Here is a 23,375-nt window from a genome sequence, read left to right on the forward strand (position 1 = left end):
GAGGTCGTATAGAATTAGAATTAGAATTACGTTTTCATATTTTGCATTTAGTCCTAGCCCTGGGTTTAATATGTCATCCAATGAACACTGCACCATAAGCAGTGATTCTGACACAATGTGGTGATCCATGCTAATATTACAGAACTGATTGTGCAGACTACATTCCCTAAGAAAACTGACAGACATTTGCTATTGTCATTCAGTGTAAATTTTCTTTGGATAGCATTTCACGATTTGTGTTTGCCCATTTGAGAAATATAACTAAATATTGAGTAAATCTGGTAAAAAAATAAAGATTTCCACATTTTTTATTATATCTTTAGGCTGCGGTGAGATATTGATGCAGGTTTTGCACAACTACATAGCCATAAATGTGCTGGCAAAATAATATAGAGTTTATCCAGTATTTGGGTGTCTTTCATAGATTCACATGCCTGAATCATTCCCCGTCGCTGAGACGGGAGCCTCCGGTACATAAAAAAGTAATGTCCTAAGGACATACATAGAGAATATAGGCCTAAGGGCCTCCCCTTTTGGGGCCTTTCCACGTCCTTATGTAAAAGGACCGAACTCTCATCGTTAGCCAATCAGCTCCGACCTCCTTCTAGAACCTTCCCGGGAGGAGCCTCCGTCCCTCAGATTTTTCTACCGCACGTTGTGCTAGGGAGTCTCCAACCTGAGCTCTTCAGGTTTCCAAAATTCGAAGTCTCAAACTTCACCGAAGTTCACTTTGTACGAAAAGGATTTCATCCTAGCATCGACTACATGTCGGAATCTAATAAGAAAACTTCGTCCATGGCGGACTCACAGAAGAAAGCCCTCCTGAGGGCCTGCTCCTCCTGCGGCAAGCAGCGGATTCAAGCGGAGGACAAGCACGACCTGTGCTTATATTGCCTGTACCCTGACCACGTCACTGACAAGTGTAGGGTGTGTAGAGCCTTCCCAAAGAAGACGGTTAAGGAAAGGGAAACTCGCCTTCGCGAATGGCTCGACAGGCTTAAGGTCCGAGACACTCTGGAATCTTCCGAGGGTAGTGTCTCCGCGACCTCCAAAGTCTCCAAGAAGAGACCCAGGGTGCAGTCCCCTGGAGAGACAGACACTCCTCCTAAGAAGGCGCACAGGAAGCCTTCGGAGGCACGCTCCACCACCTCCTCCGTGTCTGTTAAGGATGGCCAGAGGTTCAAGAAGCCCGCTCCATCTACTAAGCGGACCACCTCAGTCACGACCACTGTGTCGACTACTACGGCCTCATCGCCCTCCACGGCGACCACGACGACCACCACTGCGTCCTCAGGCGCACCGGTCTCCTCGACCATTCCTCTGAAACCTTCATCCAATACGAAGGCCGCGTCACCTAAGAGGTCTAAATCTTCAGGTACGCCTTCGCCGAAAACACCTCATACCGAAGGCTCGTCACCCAAGCCATCGAAGTCAAGTTCGTCTCCTAAACAGTCGAAGTCAAATTCAAGAACCACACCTTCGACAAAGATATCCCAGGTCCACGACCCTAGCATCAGTAAGGCGGCGAAACCCCTATCCCCGCAAAACTTGGTACCATTGACCCTGACGGAGGTGCCCAAATCACCGGCACGCTTGGCGGGAGCGCCATCTTCACGCATGTCGTCGGAAGAGACCCCGGCGCCATCTTGGAAAGAATCGAGATTGGTCGAAGTCTCTATTCACTCGAGTCCAACGCCCTCGGTTCTCCCAACGGTGGAGTTGGCACCCGAGGAAGAACAAGACACACTACAGAGTGAGGAGTCGGACGAAGAACAGGAGGTTCACGAAGAACACCAGGACGTCCAAGAGATCCGGGACGGAGTGACGTATCAAGGCAGCTCCCTGACCGTAGACACGGTGAAAACCCCGATGATCTGTTTGCCACTGTCTCTGGTCAACGATTTGAAATCCCTGGTGCAGGACTATAAACGAAGGTTCCCGGACGCAGACAGCGGTGCCCAGGTTCCGGTCACCCAAGCGCAACCGTCGGCCTCGCACCCTTCCGCTCCCCCGGCCCGTCCTCGGAGCCAACTCCGACCGCAAACACAGGCGGAGGATTCATCGGAAAGCGAGGAGGATGACACGGACTTAGAGGAAGGCGAGGTGCAAGACGTCGCCTCGGACCACAGAGACGACGATGCCGATGCTGCGTCATCACACCATTCGTCTGCCCCGGCATCCCCGAGACCACGCCACTCTGAAGCAGCGGACGTGGGAGGTTTCCACAAACTGGTGGACAGAGCTGCAAGGAGGTTTCACATGGCGGTGGAATCCGCGGAAACGGAATGCTTCCTCCATGATTTCAAGGAGCACACACAGAAATCGACCAAGTCTATTCCTCTGATAGACTTTCTATGGGAACAGGGCAAGAAGCTGATGCTCACGCCTGCCTCGGTGCCGGCGGTGGTTCCGCGCCTAGACAAAAAATATAAGGCCCCGAACTCCGCACCTGCCTGCCTGACCGGCCACCCCAAACCGGACTCGGTTGTCACTCAGGCGGCCCAAAAACAATCCCGAAACCCCTCCTCGCCGCTGTCCGCGCCCCCGGACAAGGAAGGAAGGAAGCTGGACACCATAGGCAAGAGGTTCTCCACCACATCCGCCATGTCCATCAAGGTGGCAAACTCCATCGCCCTCCTGGGCCGATACAACCGCCAGCTATGGGAAGACATAGCTCCCTACCTGCAAGGCCTGCCGGCCACGGTCCAGGACGAGGTGAAAGCTCTTCTGGCGGAAGGACAAAACTCCGCGGCTGAAATTATCGACTGCGCCATCGACGCAGCCATGACGGGATTCCGCCAGTTGGCAGGGGCTGCCGTGCTCCGCCGCCAGGGCTGGCTCAAGGCGACGTCTTTTCGGCAGGAGGTCCAATCTAAGGTGCTGGATATGCCGTTCGATGGGCAATTCCTCTTTGGGGAGAAGATAGACGAGGCACTCCAGGCCATCAAAAAAGACACCGACACGGCGAGGGCTCTGGGCTCCCTCCAGTCCCGGAACCAATCCTTTCGGGGAGGCCGCTCCAGAGGTCAGTACTCCTACAGAGGTTCCTACCAAAATCGGTCGTCCTATTCCTATGGCAACAGGAACCAACCCCAGCAGAAACAACAGTCCCGACAGTCATCCTATGGGAGATCGTCCTTCAGAGGCAAATCCGCCAAGAAGGGCGCTGGCGGCCGCCAGTGACCACTTACTCCAGCCAGTCCCACCACCGTCTCAATCCTTTCGAATTGGGGGAAAACTGACCCACTTCCTCCACAATTGGCGAAAAATCACTACGGATCGGTGGGTACTACAAATAATTCAATTTGGACATTCCCTCGAACTGGTCAACACCCCTCCCAACACCCCTCCACTGAAGCGTACTCACAGACACCTGCACCTCCTTCTCCAGGAAGTCGCTGCCATGTTGGTCAAAGGAGCCATCGAAAAGGTCCCGGACTCCCAGAAAGGGAAGGGTTTTTATTCCCACTTCTTCCTGGTCCAACAGAAAGGGGACAAGTGGAGGCCGATCTTAGACCTCCGGGCGCTCAACGCCTTCCTACGGAGTCAATCCTTCCGGATGGTCACAATCCAGGAGATCCTGGGTGCACTGGAAAGAGGCGACTCGATGGTCTCCCTAGACTTACAGGACGCCTACTACCATGTCCCCATCCTCGTCAGGCACAGGAAATACCTAAGGTTCGAAATAGCGGGCAGACATTACCAGTTCAAGGTCTTGCCGTTTGGCCTCAAATCTGCCCCACGTATCTTCACAAAGTGCTTGGCGCCCGTGGCTGCCTTCCTGCGACAAAGGGGTCACCAGGTGTTCCCCTACCTGGACGACTGGCTGGTGAAGGCTCCTTCCCCGGAGGACGCGCTGGCTTCCTTCAACGCCTGCAGCGCTCTTTTCCAACAGCTGGGTCTGACGATCAACCTCAAAAAATCATGCACTACTCCGTCAACGAGGATCACCTTCCTAGGGGCGACCCTGGACACGGAGCATGCGAAGGCTTTCCCCTCAGAGGACAGGATCTGCAAAGTACTGTCTCTGGCCACGGCGGTGGCCAAGAAGCCTCGCATCAAGGTCCGGACGTTCACCTCCTTGCTAGGGATGATGTCTTCATGCATTCTCCTCGTACCGCACTGCAGGCTCCGCATGCGCCCCCTACAGGAAGCGTTGGCGAGACAATGGAAACAGTGTTCAGGCTCATTCGACGACATTCTCACAATCACGCCGGCCATCATAAAGGCCCTGCTGTGGTGGAGAAACAGGACTCACCTGACGGCCGGATTGCCGTTCCTCCTGCCGCCGGCACCACTGGTCATCACGACCGATGCCTCACTGGAAGGCTGGGGCGCCGTACTGTTAGACCTTCGAGTCAGCGGCAAATGGGACGCCCAGGAAACACAACTACACATCAACCTCCTGGAACTGAGGGCAGTGTACCTGGCTCTACAGGCCTTCCTGCCACGCATCGGCTCTTCCCCTGTGCTCGTCAAAACAGACAACACCACGACGATGCACTACCTGAACAAACAAGGGGGAACGCGATCTCTCTCTCTCTCACGAGAATCGCAAAAAATCTGGAACTGGTTGGTGGCGCACGGCCTCTCCCTCAAGGCGGAGTACGTTCCAGGGAAGGAGAACACTATCGCGGACGCCCTCAGCAGGCAGACCTCTCTCTCCCACGAATGGGAGCTCAACGGCGACACGGTGGCCCACGTCTTCTCACAATGGGGCACCCCGAGGATCGATCTCTTCGCGACGGCAGAGAACACCAAATGCCGAAGCTACGCAAGCTGGCATCCCCAACGGGGGTCGCTGGGAAATGCTTTTTCCATCGGCTGGTCCAGCGTGTTTGCGTACGCTTTTCCGCCGTTCCCGATGATACCGAGGCTCCTCCGGAAGATGAGGACGGAACCGTGCACGCTGATACTGATTGCTCCGTACTGGCCGAGACAACATTGGTTCTCGGATCTTCTTCGCCTATCCACCAGGCCCCCGATTCACCTGCGACAACTCCCGAACCTCTTGACAACGTCCGGAGGCCAGGTACACCACCCGAACCTCCGTTCGCTCAACTTATCGGCTTGGCTCCTGAGCACCTTGAGTTCGGGGAGCTAGACATACCGCAGGACTGCAGGGCAGTACTGGCCAAGGCGAGAGCGAGCAGCACGACCAAGACCTACTCGCTGAAGTGGAAGAGGTTCTGCGTGTGGTGTTCGGAACACGACTTACACCCGCTCCGGGTCACCCCAGTACAGCTGCTACCATACCTACTGCACCTGGCTCAATCGGGACTGGCTCACGCCTCCGTTAAGGTTCATCTGGCTGCGATTTCTAGGTTCACCAGGACCCCATCGGGACCCTCCCTCTGGTCCAGTCGACTGGTGAAACAATTTCTAAAAGGACTTTACAGATCCTTTCCGAGGCCTCGGAAAGTTCCTCCAACCTGGCAGTTGAACTTGGTGCTAAACCAATTGATGAAACACCCATTCGAGCCCATACACCGGGCATCGCTCAAGCATCTTTCCTGGAAAACGGCTCTCCTGCTAGCCCTGACGTCGGCCAGAAGGGTCAGCGAACTTCAGGCGCTGTCCATTCAGGAACCGTATCTCCAATTCAGGCACGACCGAGTGGTACTCAGGCCCAACCCTAAATTCATTCCGAAAGTGCCGTCAGACTTTCATCTGAACGAACCAATTGTCCTCAAGTCGTTCTTTCCGGACCCTTCCACGGCAGCGGAAAGGGCGCTGCATTCCCTGGACATTAAAAGGTGTCTCAAATTCTACTTGGACAGGACCAAAGACGTCAGGAAGTCTTCTCAACTCTTTGTAGCCTACAGCAACCCGAGAATGGGGCTGCCCTTGACAAAACAGAGCATCTCACGCTGGATTTCTTCAGCAATTGCTTTCTGCCATGATCAGGCCGGACGGCCTTTGACAGACCGAGTGGCTGCCCACTCGACCAGAGCGATGTCTACGTCAGCAGCGCTCTTCGCTGGAGTGACGATCCTGGACATCTGCCGAGCGGCGACATGGAAGTCCCCGCATACCTTTTCCAAGCACTACTGCCTGGACATCGAACTGCAGAAGGACGCTGCGGTGGGACAAGCGGTGCTGCGCCATCTCTTCCAATAAGGTGAGCCTTACCTCGTCCCGCCATCCAGGTATGCACATTCCTCATGGTTTTCTCTGCTATATGCATGACTGTATATTACCATGTTTCTCTCATGTTGTCTGTAATCTATGCAGGCCTGCTAGATGTGAGAATGTGCTTTACCACTATGCATGTATAACTGCTGGCTACTCTGATTCAGGCATGTGAATCTATGAAAGACACCCAAATACTGGATAAGAAATGCGTTACTTACCTGTAACAGCAGTTATCCAGTATTGGTGTCTTTCATAGATTCACATGCAACCCTCCCGCCTCCCCGGTAAGGACTCACGTACCTCTATGTCTACATTGCGACACCCTAGCTGGGTGCGTACGAAAATCTGAGGGACGGAGGCTCCTCCCGGGAAGGTTCTAGAAGGAGGTCGGAGCTGATTGGCTAACGATGAGAGTTCGGTCCTTTTACATAAGGACGTGGAAAGGCCCCAAAAGGGGAGGCCCTTAGGCCTATATTCTCTATGTATGTCCTTAGGACATTACTTTTTTATGTACCGGAGGCTCCCGTCTCAGCGACGGGGAATGATTCAGGCATGTGAATCTATGAAAGACACCAATACTGGATAACTGCTGTTACAGGTAAGTAACGCATTTCTTATGGGTACACGACGAGACCAAAGAGGTACATTAAACAACCTAACACCAACGTCTTGGCTACCTGGATACAGGGTTACTTTGAATACCTTTCCACATGCAGGTTTATGCAGCATAAAATAATGATGTACTATAGTTGGTGACTATTAATAGTTACTATGAATACAACTGTAATGGATAAACCATATGTGATGCAATTCCTTGTTTCTGATTGAGCTGGGGTACTTCACGTCGGAGTAGTACGACCAAAAGTGATTGATGTAAGTGATATTGAAAAGTTTTCTTACTGCAACAAAACTGTTCCAAATTGTAAAAAGTAAAAAAACAAAACAAAAAAAAAAGCGTCCAAATTAACATTTACTGTAGGTATGCTGATAACACACAAGTCCTGTTTAGGTGCTGAAGAATGCCACAAGGGATAACCTGCTCCCTCTGCATTTTTTTTTTTACCATGGAAGCAGTCTTCTCACCGTTTCTGTACCATTTCATGTCAAAAGGTTTAGGAGGGAGGACAGGCAGATGGACAGAAAAAAACAACTCACCCACAGGCTTTCCGGGACTCCACAGTGCCCAATACTTAACACCTTCGATGCGGATGACAAAGCCAGCTCGTCATGGCCGTTACCTGCGCTGCGCGCATGACAAGCTGGCTTTGTCACGTTACCCGCAATTTTTACATTTCAGCGCGCAGCGGGAAAACCCGCTGGCGCGCATGCGGTTACAAGAGGAGATTTCAATCCCCAATCCAATTTATTTGTACATGCAGTACAAAGCACAGACAATAAGGTAGTGGTATTCAAGAGCCAGCCACAAAAAACAATTAGAGAGTAGACGTAGAGTGAGCTGTATAGGGAGTGTAATAATCCGCCTGGATAGAATAGATTTTGAACAAATTCAGTTGAAAGAGTACCTTCATCCATTTGAAAAGGCAATTTATTAATTTATTTGTCTAACTTCTGGTGGTGGTAGCTTTTCTCCGGGAGGGGATGTTAAAAACAGAGGAACTGTTTACAGGGAACTGGATTAGCACTCATGTAATGTTATATGCTCTGTAGAGTTACAATTCAGGCATCCTTAATATGGAGACTGGAGCTCATATGCAAGCTTAGCCACAATAGTTGCTTGAATCCCTGAGGTTAGCTCTTGTTCGTACTGATCATTACTTTTTAATCATGGAAGTTTTGAATAATATTGGCAGGTGCCAACTACAGCTATGACTTGCACCCAGTGTAACAGATGGATTTCAGACATATTTTTAATAATTCCACTTTAGAAACAGTAGACTTCTCCAGTTGCTACAAGTCAACAATGAAGATCACCATTTCAGTAACAGAGTAGAGCAAGAACACAGCATTTGACACATTCAAGCTGAGCCACAGGAACCTTCTCGATCCCTGCAAATATATGAAATAATCTGAAAAGGTCTGGACAAACGCCCTAGCCCCAGGGCCATATATAGCACACGTCAGAAGGCTAGCTGAAGAATGGTCAAAACGAGTAGGTCTTCAGTGCAGAAAAATTGATTATTTGGCGCTGCAATGGAATGGAAGTTTATTCCAAGGTTCCCAAGCCTTAAATGAAGAAGCACCCTTTGACAGGTTTCAGTTTTTTGCGTTGGAACTGCGTAGGGTGCAGGCTGCAGGAAGGAGATCATCTAGGATTTTTTGTGGGGATGTATGAATGGACTGAACAGTGGCCCATGATATGAGTTTTGATTTTGATCTTTTTTCTGACTGAATACAGTAATGGTAGGAATGGGAGGATGGATTATTGAGTCGACATTGGAGATCGATTGCACAGCTCATGGTTGTAATTTCTTGAGCAGGCTGAAAGGACCACCCTCGTGAAAGCGCAGAAATCAAGAACCTAGATCACCAGAGTCCTGATGAGGGAGTGTTTCATGTGTATGGCCTAGGAGGGTTTTTGAGATTGTTGGCAGATTAATGTGGTAATTAACTCATTTATTGAACTATTTTGAATTGCTAAGGGATGGCCTGTTCGAAGAGGATTCGGAGGTTCTTTACAGTTGAGTTCGGATTCAGTCGGTGGTCAAGAGACTGTCCCAGATAACCAGTATATCAATTGTGTTTGTATGCCCAATACTGAGGATACCTGTTTGACAACTTAATGACAATGTAGTTAGCCCATGCTCAAAAGGAAATGTCTTTATTCCAGTTTGTAATATCATTCTACTTTCCTTTCTATTGTTGTACTTACGACAACTAAATCTGAATTTGGTTAGGCAAGGCCTATGGAACATTGATTGGAATGCAGCACTTCATGGCCAGTGGCTGAGACTAACTGAAACATTCTGCCCATCTCTTTGTGTATTTCCCAGTTTCATACATCAAAAAAAAGAATTAAAAGAGCACCTCAAGTATAACGTGGCCTCCAGCTAAACTCTAACAAATCAAAACACCAGATACCGGTTTAGCTCATACAATATGGAATCTCTCTATTTTTTTTAAACCACTGCTAATCTGGAACTACATACCAAACTTGTTGCGGAGAACGATCTAACCCTCTTAAGAAAATGAAAAAATAGGTATTAATCCTAGATAAAGTTTTCACTTGAATCCGCAAGTAAATCACATCTCAAAATTGTTATTTTTCTCTTATTTTATCCTATTAATCTTCGATATAGTGGGTACTATAGTAAACTCTTGGCTAGTTTGTACTACAAGCCCCTACATGGGTATACCAGAAAAAAGGTAGTACCTTAAAATACACACAAAATGCTAAAGTTTGCACTATCTAAGCAAACAAAGTGGAATCATCTGATCGCCACATGCTTAAAGACCCTAGCAAAGAGGCAAAAAAGGATTGAAGATTCAAAAGAGAAGCCTTCAGACTTATAAAGCCCTATAGAACGTAATTTAGGCTTTGCAGAAACACACTTCCTGTAGCCTGGATTTCTTTTTGTTGGCTTCAAAGGCAAGTTTAATGGCAATTTTAATGGCTAAATGTATTTTTCAAATTTACAGATGGTGGACTTTTCTATGACATATGCTGGATCAACCGCCAGCAGACTTCTGCTTTGGCTTAAACAACCATCCAGCACCTATCCCTCGTCCTCCCTCCTCACAGCAAAACCAATCCTAAGCCCCTTAAAATATGGATATCGAATATACGTATTTCAATATCATCTGGATGACATTGTGTTTTATGGTTTGTGCGGCTGGACTAGCAATTCCAACAAAACGGCACAATCTAAGGATCATAACTGAAAATAGAGCTGCACTCTTAACAATACCAGACATAAACATCTTATTAAAATTTTGCATTTTCAGAAGTTTGATCATTTCCTGTTTAGTTAAAATGGAGGGAATTCTAATTCCATGCATCAAATGAAGTTCTACCTTTGAAATGTCCCTCAAACTGTTATTCTACAAACAATTTAGGACTCATAAAACAGAACAATGTAGAACATATCGCTGAAAGGAATGGCACCTTTACCTGCAGTGATGTCGAACAGTATTTTGTCAATTTCCATTTCTGCTTCCTCTTCCATGTCCTCCTGGTCCTCCATACTTTCAAAAGTATCTTCCAACATTTCTTCTATAATACCAGCCTGAATAAAATAAAAACAGGTGCTCTAAAAAATCTGGCAATTTTGACATGAGTTACATACATTTAATACATTGCAAAATAAAATAAAAACAGGCGTGGATAGGAATCTGGTAATAGCTAATTGAGATGAAAGTGCTAAAAAGGCAATGTCTGCTGATTGTCTTTAATCTCCAGATTATTTTAACACCATATCGAAATTTTAACAACTCTAATCTAACCTCAAATCACAATGTAAAGTAGTTATAACTTTACCTAATTCTTGCTGTTTTCCTAAACTTCAGTGATTCCTACAAAATTAAAATCTCTGCTAAACTACATTCTGCATCTCTTGTTGACAAAGCAAACAACCAATGCTTTGCCATGGTTCACCGGCCAACTGCTGAAGTGCTCATTATCTTTGACTCATCACAAGTGCAAGGGTCTATTGAAGATATCATGCCATTTAGAGCAACATTCTTCTATCGGTATGCCAATCTATTTTACTGCGGCCACAATTGCATTTGCTGTTGACGGACTTACAACTATTAAGGAGGCCTTTAAACCACCTCTAGACCTGTGTGGTATATCTAAAGGTATAATGTTGCACCAGATTTTCCATTTATTCAAGGGTTAAACTGAGGTTTCTCTTCCATCATTTTGAAATGGGAAATAGGCAGCCCCGTTTAGACATAAATTGGGAATTCAGGCATAGGGATGTTGCTTGCATAGAGAATAAACCTATGTCCAACCTTCGTTTATTTCACAACAAAATCCAAAGAGCTGTTTAATACCAATAAAAGTTCAGCCATCTTTGTTACAGCAGGACTGAATGAAGATCTTCCTTGCTCCATGTCCTTGAGGGAATTGGGCTATCTGTTTGAGGATGAGAATTACTCCAGGCGTCCATTCCGAGAGAGATTGTGCCCAACCTGCTTAGACATCAGTGCAAAAGGCTCAACAAAACAACAATAGCTGCCTTCCTGGCACAACCAGAACACCTGGAACTACTGGCACTACCAAAACACCATTGAGTCCAAAATAAACACCTATTCAGGTGAAAGTGAGGTCACTCATCTGGTTCCTTGCGATCTGAGCAAGCCTGAGCCAACGAGGCTTTCAAACAGACTGACCCTTCCTAGACCACTTAGACCTGGGATTCTCTCATGTAGGCAGCCATGTTTGGGAGTCCCTTCTGAAGATAAACTCTGCTGCAAATGATTTCAACATCAAAGCTCATAAGAATCAATGTTCGGCCATATAATCACAGCAGGCCAACAGAGTGATATACACGACACCCTTATGCATGTTGTAACACTACTTTCCAGATACAAAGAATGTAATCACTGCACACCATGGGGTCTCTGGTAATCACAGTCCTCCAAGGTGGACTATTTTAGGTGCTACAGAGAGATTTCTTTCACAAGACCTCAACCTGGACCTATTACTAATAAAATACAACAGATAAGTACCTTAAGCCACTAAGGTGGACAGGTATCACGTCATGGGAAATTAAATGCCGATCCAAAATAACCTCAAATAATTCAAGGCATCATTTTAAGAAGTCCATCTACTTCAACCATCCAGAAAGCAGGATTATTGCTCACTCTCACATTTAAGAGAACTGATTTTTTTTTCTGTATGTATGCACGGGACAACAGCAAGTTCCTATGCACGCTTCAAGAAAATAAATTGTGTAGGCACTCCAAACCCCTCACCCCTCCCTCCCACCATTAGAAACCAATTCTCTGCTCCCTCTTACTCTGCAGGAAACTACAGTGCGCTGACACTGTAACCCACAACTTCCAGGGGATTATTCCACCACTACGGCTGTAGCGATTTCAAGGAGAGCTGGCTGCCCATTACATATTCAGAGGTGCCTGCCTTGCCTCACACTGAGGTAATTATAACAAACTACCATTTGCAACACAAACCTAGGAATAGCACATTGAATATATTCTGACTTTTTTCCTCTTCTTGTCCCATCATGAAAGAACCCGGCTGGGTCCTCATGTGAGTTATTTCCTTCACTTTTTCATTGTGGCACACCACTTTCACCAAGGCTGCGCTAATTTACATCCAGGTAACCCCTTCTTATCCAAGTCCTTTTCAATAATTTCTTGCATCTGTGCTGGTACATGGCCCTTATGATGCACTTAATTTGTTTTAGATGTCCCTACATCGATAGTCCTGAGGAGACCCCACATTGATAGAAGGGTCGAAACGCCGTCGACAAGCACAATAGAACAGACCATCACCCAGCGTGTATTATTGTGTACCTAAGCTGTTGTAAAAGTGTATATGAAATGGTCGTGCTTCAAAATTGATGGAAAACTTGTACATAATTATTCACTGTGTATATTCACAACTCTTTGGTTCCATCTTTCACTTGGGGACACAATGCACAAAAATTTGCGCTTTTGACTAAAAAGAAGTGTACATATATTCTCGTTTTTATAAAATAGGCTATACTAAGTAAACTGTGTAGTCGATTTCTTGCCCTCTGACATTACTACACCCTTTTTATTGCGATTGTGCATAAATATTGCTTAAATGAGCCTCATTGGTCGACAGGAAGGATTATTTACTTACCTGTAATCCTAGTTCTCTTCCAGGGGTATCCTCATCAAAGTCATAAGCATTAGAATATTATCGCCCATGTGCGGGACCCCGGAAACATTATATTATATGTGCCCCACATATATATATATCCATATTATATATGTATATATAAAAATAAGCAATTGCAGCCCAATAAACACCAGAGCTGAATTATGCTGTAAAGAATTTCCATAAACCATGAACAAACATGCATTATAAACATGAAAAACAACAACACTTTTGTTTTAGAACTGTTTTAATGCTCAGAACGCAGTGGAAATTCTCATGAAACACTGAAAGCATAGGAAGCTCCCAGGCTGCATTGCAAAACCACAGTCCAAAAAGACTGAAAAGCTAACCTGCATCGACATGCAGTAAACTGACACTGTGCCTTTAAGGCACCCATGACCCCCAGCTTCCCATCATGCCCCAGGGGTGACAGTTAGGTCAGTTGTTCTTTGCGGAGACTGAAAAAAATCCATGAAACATTTAGGTTAATCATATCTCCAACTTAAAATAATCCTTTGCCCGGGGAGGCGGGAGGGTTGCTTATGACTTTGATGAGGATACCCCTGGAAGAGAACGAGGATCACAGGTAAGTAACTAATCCTTCTCTTCCAGGGAATCCTTATCAATAGGCATAAGCATTAGAATAGAATAGCGAGCCTCACCTCATCTCCCTGCGGGCAAAGGAATAATAAAAACAGTAATATCAATACTAAGCCTAGAAAAACTAAGCTTGTACAGGCCGCAGGCTACCCAAATAGATTCCTCAAAGAGGCTTGTCCTACTTGAGTACCAGTCCTGGAATCAGATTCAAGACAGTAATGCCTTGTAAAGGTATGAACTGATCTCCAGGTTGCAGCCTAACAAATCTCAGACATAGGGACATCATGTAAGAAAGCTACTGTGGCCGCTTTCCCCCTAGTAGAGTGTGCTTTAGGTGACAACAGTAATGGCTTGCCCGCCAGCTGATACGCCAATTTAATACAGGAAACAATCCATCTGGAGATGGATCTTTTGGCAGCTGGAAAGCCTGTTCTCATTGAACCATAGTTGACAAAGAGCTGATCCGTCTTCCTAATACATTTGGTATTTTCCAAATAAAACGTAAGCACTCTCTTGAGATCTAAAGAGTGCAGAGACCGCTCAGCAGGGGTCGAAGGGTTTGGAAAAAAGGATGGAAGAGAAATGGACTGATTAATATGAAAATCAGAGACCACTTTAGGTAAAAAAGATGGATGTGCTCTTAAGACTACTCTGTTGTGGTGGAAAACAGTGTAGGATTCTTTTGTACACAGCGCTTGTATCTCACTTACTCTTCGCGCTGATGTAATTGCCACCAAGAACGCAACCTTCCAAGAAAGGTTTTGCAATGAGGCCTTGTGGATGGGCTCAAAAGGAGACCCCATCAACTTGAATAGAACCAGGTTCAACTCCCAAGGAGGAGAAGGATTCCACACAGAGGGATAGACTTTCTTCAACCCCTGAAGGAAATCCTTGACCACTGGAACTTGAAAGAAAGAAAATTGGCTTGGAGATTTCCTATACGCTACAATGGCTAACAGATGTACTCTAATGGAAGCATACTTCAACCCAGATGTTGCTAGGGAAAGGAGGTATGGTAGAACAACCTCCTCCTGCCCCGTAGTAGGGTCAAGATGCTCCCTGCACCACATATAAAACCTCTTCCACTTGAACGCATAAGACGCTCTTGTGGAAGGCCTCTTAGCTTGTTTTAAAATGTGCATACATTCAGGAGGTAGGTTCAGATGTCCGTACTGCAGGACTTAGGAGCCATGCTGTCAGGTTCAGTGAAGGGAGGTTGGGATGCAGAATCCTCCCGTTCATCTTGCTCAACAGGTCTAGTCTGCAAGGTAGCCGTTTGTGTGGAGACGCAGACAGATGAAGAAGGTCCGGGTACCACCACTGCCGTGGCCAGTCCGGAGCTATGAGAATCATCTCCATGTTCGACCTGAGGAGCTTGGAAACCACCTTTGGGATCAGCGATAGGGGAGGAAATGCGTAAGCAAATGTCTCTGACCAATCCATCAAGAGAGCATTCCCCTGCGTCCCTGGCCGGTGGAATCTGGACGCGAAGGCGTGGCATTTTCTGTTTTCGTCGTCTGCAAACAAGTCTATAGTCGGACGACCCCAACAACGAAAAAGCTTGTCTACCACCTTGTCGTTTAGCACCCAGTCTGGCTGATCTTCGAAGTGCCTGCTGAGTGCGTCTGCCTTGACGTTTAACTCGCCTTGAAAGTGCACTGCTACCACCGTGAGATTTCAAGCGAGAAGCCAGTGCCAGATCACCTGTGATTACAGGGAGAGAGGGCGTGACCTTGTGCCTCCTTGTTTGTTCAGATAGAACATGGTGGTTGTTTTGTCTGTCTGAACCAGGACTGAGTTGGTCTTTATCGCTGGAAGAAAAGCTTTGAGCGCAAGATGCACAGCTCGTAGCTCCAGCATATTGATATGGTAGGTCTGCTCCTGCGCCGACCACCGACCTTGAATCTGAAGGCACCCCATGTGTGCCCCCCAGCCTTGTAGAGAAGCGTCTGTTACTATTGACTGCGTTGGGAGAGTATGGTGAAAAAGCACTCCCCCCAGAACATTCTGCGGTCGAGTCCACCATTTGATGGAAGTCTTCGCTGCTTGGGGCAGACTGATCCGGTCCTCCCAATGCCCTGTCGCTTGGTCCCATTGGTCTTCCAGAGCCTGCTGTAAAGGACGCATTCTCAACCTGGCGTTCGGCATGAGAAGGATGCAGGACGCCATAAAACCTAGCAGGGAGGCAACCTGTCGGACTGTTGGGTTTCGAGACTCGAGCAGAACTCTGCATTTCTGCCGCATAGAAAAAAGTCTCTCCTCCTAAAGGAAACGCTTTTCCCAATTTTGTGTCCAGAACAGAGCCTATGTAGTGGATGGACTGTGTTGGCCGCTGGACTGACTACTCCAAGTTGACGTGTGTGAGAAGTTGGCCTGATATGCAGTGCTCACTATTCTAGTGATCACTATGTATCAGTCCAAACGACCCTTATTGATGATTGGTTGTAAATCAACCTTATAGACCAGCTATCCTAGTAGCATGGACAAGAGCAGTCTTTAGGCTAAACTCTAGAGGGCGTGTTAAGCCAGCTGTTATACCATCACATATACCCCTTGAACACCAAGTGAAAGGACACCACACAAGTTGTTATGAAAATAAAAGGATATTTATTTATAACACAACAGCCCAGGACTCTTTATGAGGACAGGGCGCTAAGCACAATACAAAACTCTTAAAGAAATACTGAAAGTCGCACAATTTACAAAAATGCCCGAGGGGCACGAAAAACCATATACTATGGAAGTGGAATGCGAAATTACTAGCAGGTAAGTACTACTCTCAGAGACTTTAGAAACGCTGGACCTACAATGCTGAACCCTTCGATTAGAAGCAGGAGGCCTAGGGACGTCGTGTGCAGAGTGGAAACTCTCACGCGTAATGCAGGACAAAGTCTAGGGATATTAGTAAATGCAAAAGTTAGTGTTCTCGGGCGAACCCGACTAGGTAGGTCAAAAACGCAAGTGGATCTAGACACTTAGAGAGTGGATCTACGCTGGAGCACCGTGGTACTCGGTTTACCTAGCCCAGGGGCTGCGGCTGCATAGGGTTCAAGTGTCGTCGGGAATCCTCGTTGACGAACCAGGAGCCTGAAGTGGAAGTTGCTGGCAGGCGACCAGTGAAGATGTTCCAGGCTGATCCAAGGGCTGGATCAGTTGAAGAAGAGTACCTGTAAGCAGAGGGGACCAAGTTCTGAATCACTAGCCAGTAATTAGGTGGGCACCAGGATGGCACCGGACGAGGTCACTCAGCCAGGCGAAGAAGTGACACTGGATTCTGCTGCTGCACGGACCAGGGGCGCTGATGTCGACCAGGCGGGAGGTCTGCGAGCTGTCCCACGTCGGATGTCTGCTGCTGGCGATGCTGGATCCGGTGAAGGAGGCAACAAGCCTTGGCTACGGCAAGCCCACGTGGCGACACAAATTGGCGTCTTGAGTGGACCAGGAGGGTCCGAGGAGGGTCCCCTTCAGGAGGAGACTAGGGCCAGTCTAGAGGAGCTAGACCAGCGGTGAAAACAACGTAGGTCGTCGTCTGGAGGGTCACTAGCCAACAGGCAAGTGACCGGACAACGTAGCAGCAACCCAGGAGCAAAAGGGCCCCACGCAGATCTGATGGATGCTGGGGGGCTGGACTTCGGTGCTCGTGCTGCTTGAGGTTGGGGCTTCTCTTACCCCAGTGCACCCACTCGAGGGTCCCTCGGTGGTCGTGCTGGTTCAGTGTCGTGCTGGTTCTGATGATCGCCGGGTCCTCTGGTCTCGTCGCACCTACGGTTCTGAGCTGTGCTGTAGAGGCAGGTTGAGGTCAGAGAGGGCAATGCGTCCGGGTCTCGTTGAGCTGGGCAGTCTGGTTCCGGAGGAAGGACGTTTCAGCAAACCGCAAGATACTTAGGTGGTGCCTGCTGCTGCAGGGTGACTACTCCTTAGTCACAAGGGAGAAATCTTAAGAAGAAGTCTTGAGTTCCTTTCGTAGAAAGTAATTTCAGGATTCAAAGATGATCTAATTTGGAAGGGTCCCCGCTCCTACCTTTATTCTAAAGAAAGGGGCTGGTACGCGACTAGGTCCTGCCCATGGGTGGGACCAGGAAGGGGGGTGGTTACACCCCTCTCCCCTGTCAGGACTTTCCCCAGCTCAGGGGCTGGTGTGCCCCTGGAACTGGTTCAAGCCGGCATATGCACAGTGAGCACCGGGGTGCCAATTGCAGTCACCTTCCTATTCAGCCCTGCCTACCTAGGATACACAAAACCCTGTCTGGGATGGTGCTAGCACCGCCCCTGACAGGAAACCCTTTGTCCAAGCTCTCCTCGCTGGAAGGACTCCCAGCAGCAGGAGGTCAGACTTGTGTCTGTGGTGGCAGCATCCATTTTGTGATGCTGAGGCTTGAGTTAACTTTAACCGGGGTTCACAGTTACATACATGTCGTGTCCCTCTAGAAGGGTGGAATGCTAACCCCGTCGCCAGAATTGGCGAGGGGTTAGTATTCCAATTCGTATGACACCTTACTCGACATGTTTTGATAAAGCGATACCAAATAACCGCGAGGATTATAAGGCACTTAAGAGTATATGGTACGCGTTATCATAGAAGAGCTATTAGGACTTGGTTCCGCAAGCTGCAGACGGGCTCAGCTCATGCCAGAGCACCATTTCACATAATTCCAAGCACTCTGCCTTCAGGATTGTCAAGGCCTGCCATAGGAGTGACTGATATGAATATATGTGTCCATTTTAGGGTTAGATATAGGTATACTATATCTAAAGCAAAGGGTGAGTACACCACCTTGCCCCAGCTGCCGTGCAGCCAGTTGTGTCAGATTTAGATGGCCAGCCAGGGGTGGCATAATACATGCTGCAGCCCCTGGTAGGCCCTGGGTACACCTATGCCCTGAGTTACAGGGTCTGATAAGGTGGCCCAGTACCAATTGGTATATGCACCTAAGGTACACGTGTCAATTTAGTGAGAGAACAGCTAGGCTGTGGGTCTGATTAGCAGGCCCACAGCCAGGGAAGTCGTAAACCAGTGAAGCAAAAAGCAAAAAATCTGGGGTGATCATAGGATTGCAGACCCTACTCTCCTACATGACCCCCCCCCCAAACTTTGGGACAATAAACTAACCTTGACCAGGTGAGTCTTCTTGCTCTAAGTGGAAATACCTGGAGAGCCCATCTGCATTGCCATGATCAGTGCCAGGTCTATGCTCCACTGTAAAATCCATCCCCTGTAGGGAAATGGACCACCTAAGCAGTTTGGGGTTTCACCCTTCATCTGATTTAGCCACAAGAGGGGCTTATGGTCGGTCTGAATCTTGAAATGAGTGCCAAACAAGTATGGCCTCAGTTTCTTCAGGGCCCAAACCACAGCAAAGGCCTCCCTCTCAATAGCTGACCAATTTTTCTCTCTGGGGGTCAGCCTTCTGCTAATAAAAGCAATTGGCTGGTCATGACCATCCAAATTCAGCTGAGATAGAACAGCTCCCACACCCAACTCAGAAGCATCTGTTTGGACAATGAATGGTTTGGAGTAGTCTGGACTCTTTAGGATAGGTGCTGTGCACATGGCCTGCTTTAGGTCATCGAATGCTTTTTGACAGCCTGCTGTCCACTGAACTTTCTTTGGCATCTTTTTACTTGTCAGGTCATTAAGTGGAGTCACAATTGATCCATAATTTCTGACAAATTTCCTGTAATAACCAGTCAGGCCTAAGAAAGCTAGAACCTGAGTCTGGGTGGTTGGAGGAGCCCAATCCTTGATGGATTGTATCTTGCTCTCCAGTGGCTGAACCTGGCCTCCACCTACAAGGTGGCCCAGGTATACAACCTGTGTCTGCCCTATCTGGCACTTTGTGGCCTTGATAGTGAGACCTGCTGCTTGCAGTGCCTCTAACACTTTCCTCAGGTGGACCAGGTGATCCTCCCAGGTGGAACTAAAGACAGCTATATCATCAAGATATGCTGCACAGAAGTCATCCAGCCCAGTGAGAACTTGATTCACCAGCCTTTGGAAGGTGGCAGGTGCATTTTTCAGACCAAAGGGCATTACCACAAATTGATAATGCCCACCAGGGGTTGAAAATGCTGTCTTGGGCTTGGCTTCCTCAGCTAACCTGATTTGCCAATACCCAGCTGTCAGGTCAAATGTGCTTAAGTAGTTGGCAGAAGCCAATCTATCTATAAGTTCATCTGCCCTTGGTATTGGGTAGGCATCAGTCTTAGTGACTGCATTGAGGCCTCTGTAGTCTACGCAAAACCTCATCTCTTTCTTACCACCCTGGGTGTGAGGCTTTGGCACTAGAACTACTGGACTAGCCCAAGGGCTATCTGAGGGCTCAATGACTCCCAGCTCCAACATTTTCTGCACTTCAGATTTAATGCAGTCTCTGACATGATCAGGATGTCTGTAGATTTTACTCTTAACTGGCAGACTGTCACCAGTGTCAACCTCATGGGTACACCAATTGGTTTAACTGGGTGTCAGAGAGAACATATGTCTAAAGGATTGAAGAACTTGTTTGCAATCCCTTTGCTGATGTTCAGAGAGGCTGCCACAAAAGACAACACCATCTACTGACCCATCATCAGGGTTCTGAGTGAGCAGGTCTGGGAGAGGGTCACTCTCCTCCTCCTGTCCCTCATCTGTGGCCATGAGCAAGCTCATGTCCTTCCTGTTGACATATGCCTTGAGCCTATTCACATGGAGCACCCTGAGGGGGCTCCTGGGAGTTCCAAGGTCCACCAGGTAGGTGACCTCTCCCTTTTGCTCAATGATTGTGTGGGGCCCAGACCATTTGTCTTTGAGTGCTGCTGGGGCCACTGGCTCCAACACCCACACCTTCTGTCCAGGCTTGTACACAGTCAGGACAGCCTTTTGGTCATGCCAAGCTTTTTGGAGTTCTTGACTTGCCTCAAGGTTTTTAGAAGCCTTTTCCATATACTCAGCCATCCTGGAGCGGAGGCCAAGTACATAGTCCACTATGTTGGTTGCAGGCTTTTTGAGAGGTCTCTCCCATCCTTCCTTCACCAAACACAGGGTCCTCTTACAGGATGTCCATACAAAAGTTCAAAAGGGCTGTAGCCAACCCCCTTCTGTGGGACCTCTCTGTAAGCAAACAAAAGGCAGGGTATCAGGACATCCCATCTACGCCTGAGCTTTTCAGGTAGTCCATGAATCATCCCTTTTAGGGTCCTGTTGAACCTTTCAACAAGCCCATTGCACTGTGGATGATAGGGTGTGGTGAACTTGTAGTTGACACCACATTCCTTCCACATAGCAGTCAGATATCCTGACATGAAGTTTGCACCTCTGTCAGAGACAACCTCCTAAGGGAAGCCCACTCTGGAGAACACTCCAACTAGGGCTCTTGCCACAACAGGTGCTGTAGTGGTCCTAAGGGGAATAGCTTCAGGATACCTGGTGGGATGGTCCACCACCACCAGTATAAACTTGTGCCCTGATGCTGTCTGGGGTTCCATTGGACCAACAATGTCAATCCCCACTCTTTCAAAGGGTACCCCCACCACAGGTAGTGGTATAAGGGGGGCCTTTGTTGTGCCACCTGACTTACCACTGGCCTGGCAAGTGACACAGGAGCGACAAAACTCCCTGGTATCTTCATTCATGTGAGGCCAGTGAAAGTGTGAGACAAGTCTGTCCCAAGTCTTATTCTGGCCTAAGTGTCCTGCAAGGGGAATCTCATGGGCCAAGGTAAGAAGGAAACCTCTCTGAGACAAGGGGATAACCAGCCTCCTGGTGCACCAGGCTTGGGGTCTCTTGCTTCAGAGTACAGGAGTCCTTCATCGCAGTATACCCTGTGGGCACCTGTGGCGTTCCCTGCAGCCTCAGCAGCAGCCTGCTGTCTGAGGTGTTCAAGAGAAGGACAGTCTAACTGTGCCTTCCCCAGGTCTTCTCTGGAGGGTCCCCCTGAACCCAGAAACTCAACCTGATCAGGTTCAAGTTCTTTAGGCTCAGTTTCCCTCAGCTCTTTGAGGTCAGCCTCCTCTGAGACTTGATCCACAACCTAGGGCAAGGGGGAAGGCAATGCCTTAACCCTACTGCTCTTCTTCTTGGAAGGTGTCTGGTCCATTGTTCCAGGATCCAGCACCTGTTCAGTGGGGCATCTTCTGGCTTGTGACCTAGTCACAGCAAGGACATGTGCTGGCACACCTAACATTTCCATGTGAGTCCTCGGCTCCACTTCTGACCATAGTGATGACTCCAAATCATTGCCCAACAAACATTCAACTGGGAGGTCTGAACTAACCACAACTTTCTTTTGGCCACTTACCCCTCCCCAGGAGAAATCAACAATTGTCATACTATGGTGGGTAGTGACATGGCTGGCATTGGTCACTAGGTAATCTGTACCTAGCATGATCTGACCAGGGTCCACAAAGTTAGGTGTCACCATTGTGACACTGGCACAAGTGTCCCTGTAGGCCTGAGCCATTTTTCCATTTATAAAAGGTGTCTGCCTGTATTTGCCCAAAGTATTGGGATTGCATCAGGGGATATATCCACATCCCCTGTACAGACAAGGACAGCCAGCCTGAGTGAGTGTGCCAACTAAGTTGTCATACCCCTCAGATCCCAAGGTTAACCCAACTAATCCCTTGGGAGGTGCACTACCACTACTGGCTGTACTAGGGGGTGCAGTTGCCTTAGGGGCTGTAGTGGTAGGAGTTTGCCCTCCTTTCTTGGTGCACTCACTAAACCAGTGAGTTTTACTTTTACAAGATTGGCACCACCTTTTAGACTGGCCTTCTTGAGTCTTCTTTTTCTGCCGTGAAGCCTGACCCCCACCCTCTTTGGTTTGTTGGGGGCCTGTCGAAGACTTCTGGTCATTTTGCTCATTCTTATTATTAACCTTGTGGTCTGCTTTTTTCTGACCACCCTGGTTCTGAGCCTGGTTCTACTTGACCCTTGTTCTGACCCATCTGTCTGCCTTCTTTCCCAGTTCTTGGGGAGAGGTCAGATCTGAGTCAACAAGGTGCTGATGCAACAACTGGTTCTGACAGTTATTTAAAATCTGTTCCCTCGTGATCAGATTGTACAACCCTGTATAATCAGTAACCTTACTGCCCAGCAACCAGCCTTCCAAAGCCTTAGTGGCACAATCCACAAAGTCAGACCAATCCTGAGACTGAATTTTCTGGGTATCCCTGAACAGCAACCTGTACTGCTCAGTGGTTAGGCCAAACCCATCAATTAGTGTATTTTTCAGGACTTGGTAATTGTTAGCATCCTCAGCTCTAGTAGTGAGGAGCTTATCTCTACCTTTGCCTTCAAAGGAGAGCCACAAGATAGCTGCCCACTGACTCTGGGGGACGCACTGGACAGTGCAGGCCCTCTCCAAAGCAGTCATCCATTTGTGGATGTCATCCCCTTGTTTAAAGGGGGGCACTATCTTACTCAGGTGTCTAGTGTCTAAACTCCTGTCCTTTTCTCTAGGTAAAATGCTGCCACCAGTGGGGTCTGCCCCACTCAATTTCTGCTCTCTAGCAAAGGCAAGTCTCTCTTTGGCCAGGGCAAGTTCTTCCCTTTCAATCCTCAGATTGACTTCCCTCATCTTGGCCACATGCTCTCTCCACTGAGGGGATGTCATCCCTCTGTGAGAAGAGGTCTGAGAGCCATTGGTTCGAATGGATCTGTTAGAGCCTCTGGATAGAGACCCAACTCGTCCACTCCCAATGTTAAGCCTGCCTGAGAGTGGGCCTGGGGGTCTCCCAATTCCATTCTCATGCCTACTTAAGTTGGTCCTGGTGAGTCTACTGACTTCTACCTGACCCTTGTCTGCCTCATCCCCTGACAACTCCTGATCCTCTTCCTCACCTTCACTAACAGCTTCATTGAGGTTGAGGTCAGGGTCCCCAAGGGTTCCCT

At 48.1% G+C, this 23,375-nt stretch overlaps 1 protein-coding gene across 2 annotated transcripts in view; it reads right to left on the minus strand.

Annotated features, from left to right (window-relative positions):
- LOC147725568 (charged multivesicular body protein 3) overlaps positions 1 to 23,375 on the minus strand; it is a 474,260-nt gene that overhangs the window by 16,266 nt on the left and 434,619 nt on the right. For both annotated transcript variants that reach the window (XM_086964262.1, XM_086964263.1), the window contains one exon: positions 10,205 to 10,319. In XM_086964262.1, coding sequence (XP_086820388.1) covers positions 10,205 to 10,319 — 115 coding nt within the window. The remainder of the gene's footprint in view (positions 1 to 10,204; positions 10,320 to 23,375) is intronic.

This window comes from Lissotriton vulgaris, chromosome 3_2, assembly GCF_964263255.1.
Source record: "Lissotriton vulgaris chromosome 3_2, aLisVul1.2, whole genome shotgun sequence".
NCBI lineage: Eukaryota > Metazoa > Chordata > Amphibia > Caudata > Salamandridae > Lissotriton > Lissotriton vulgaris.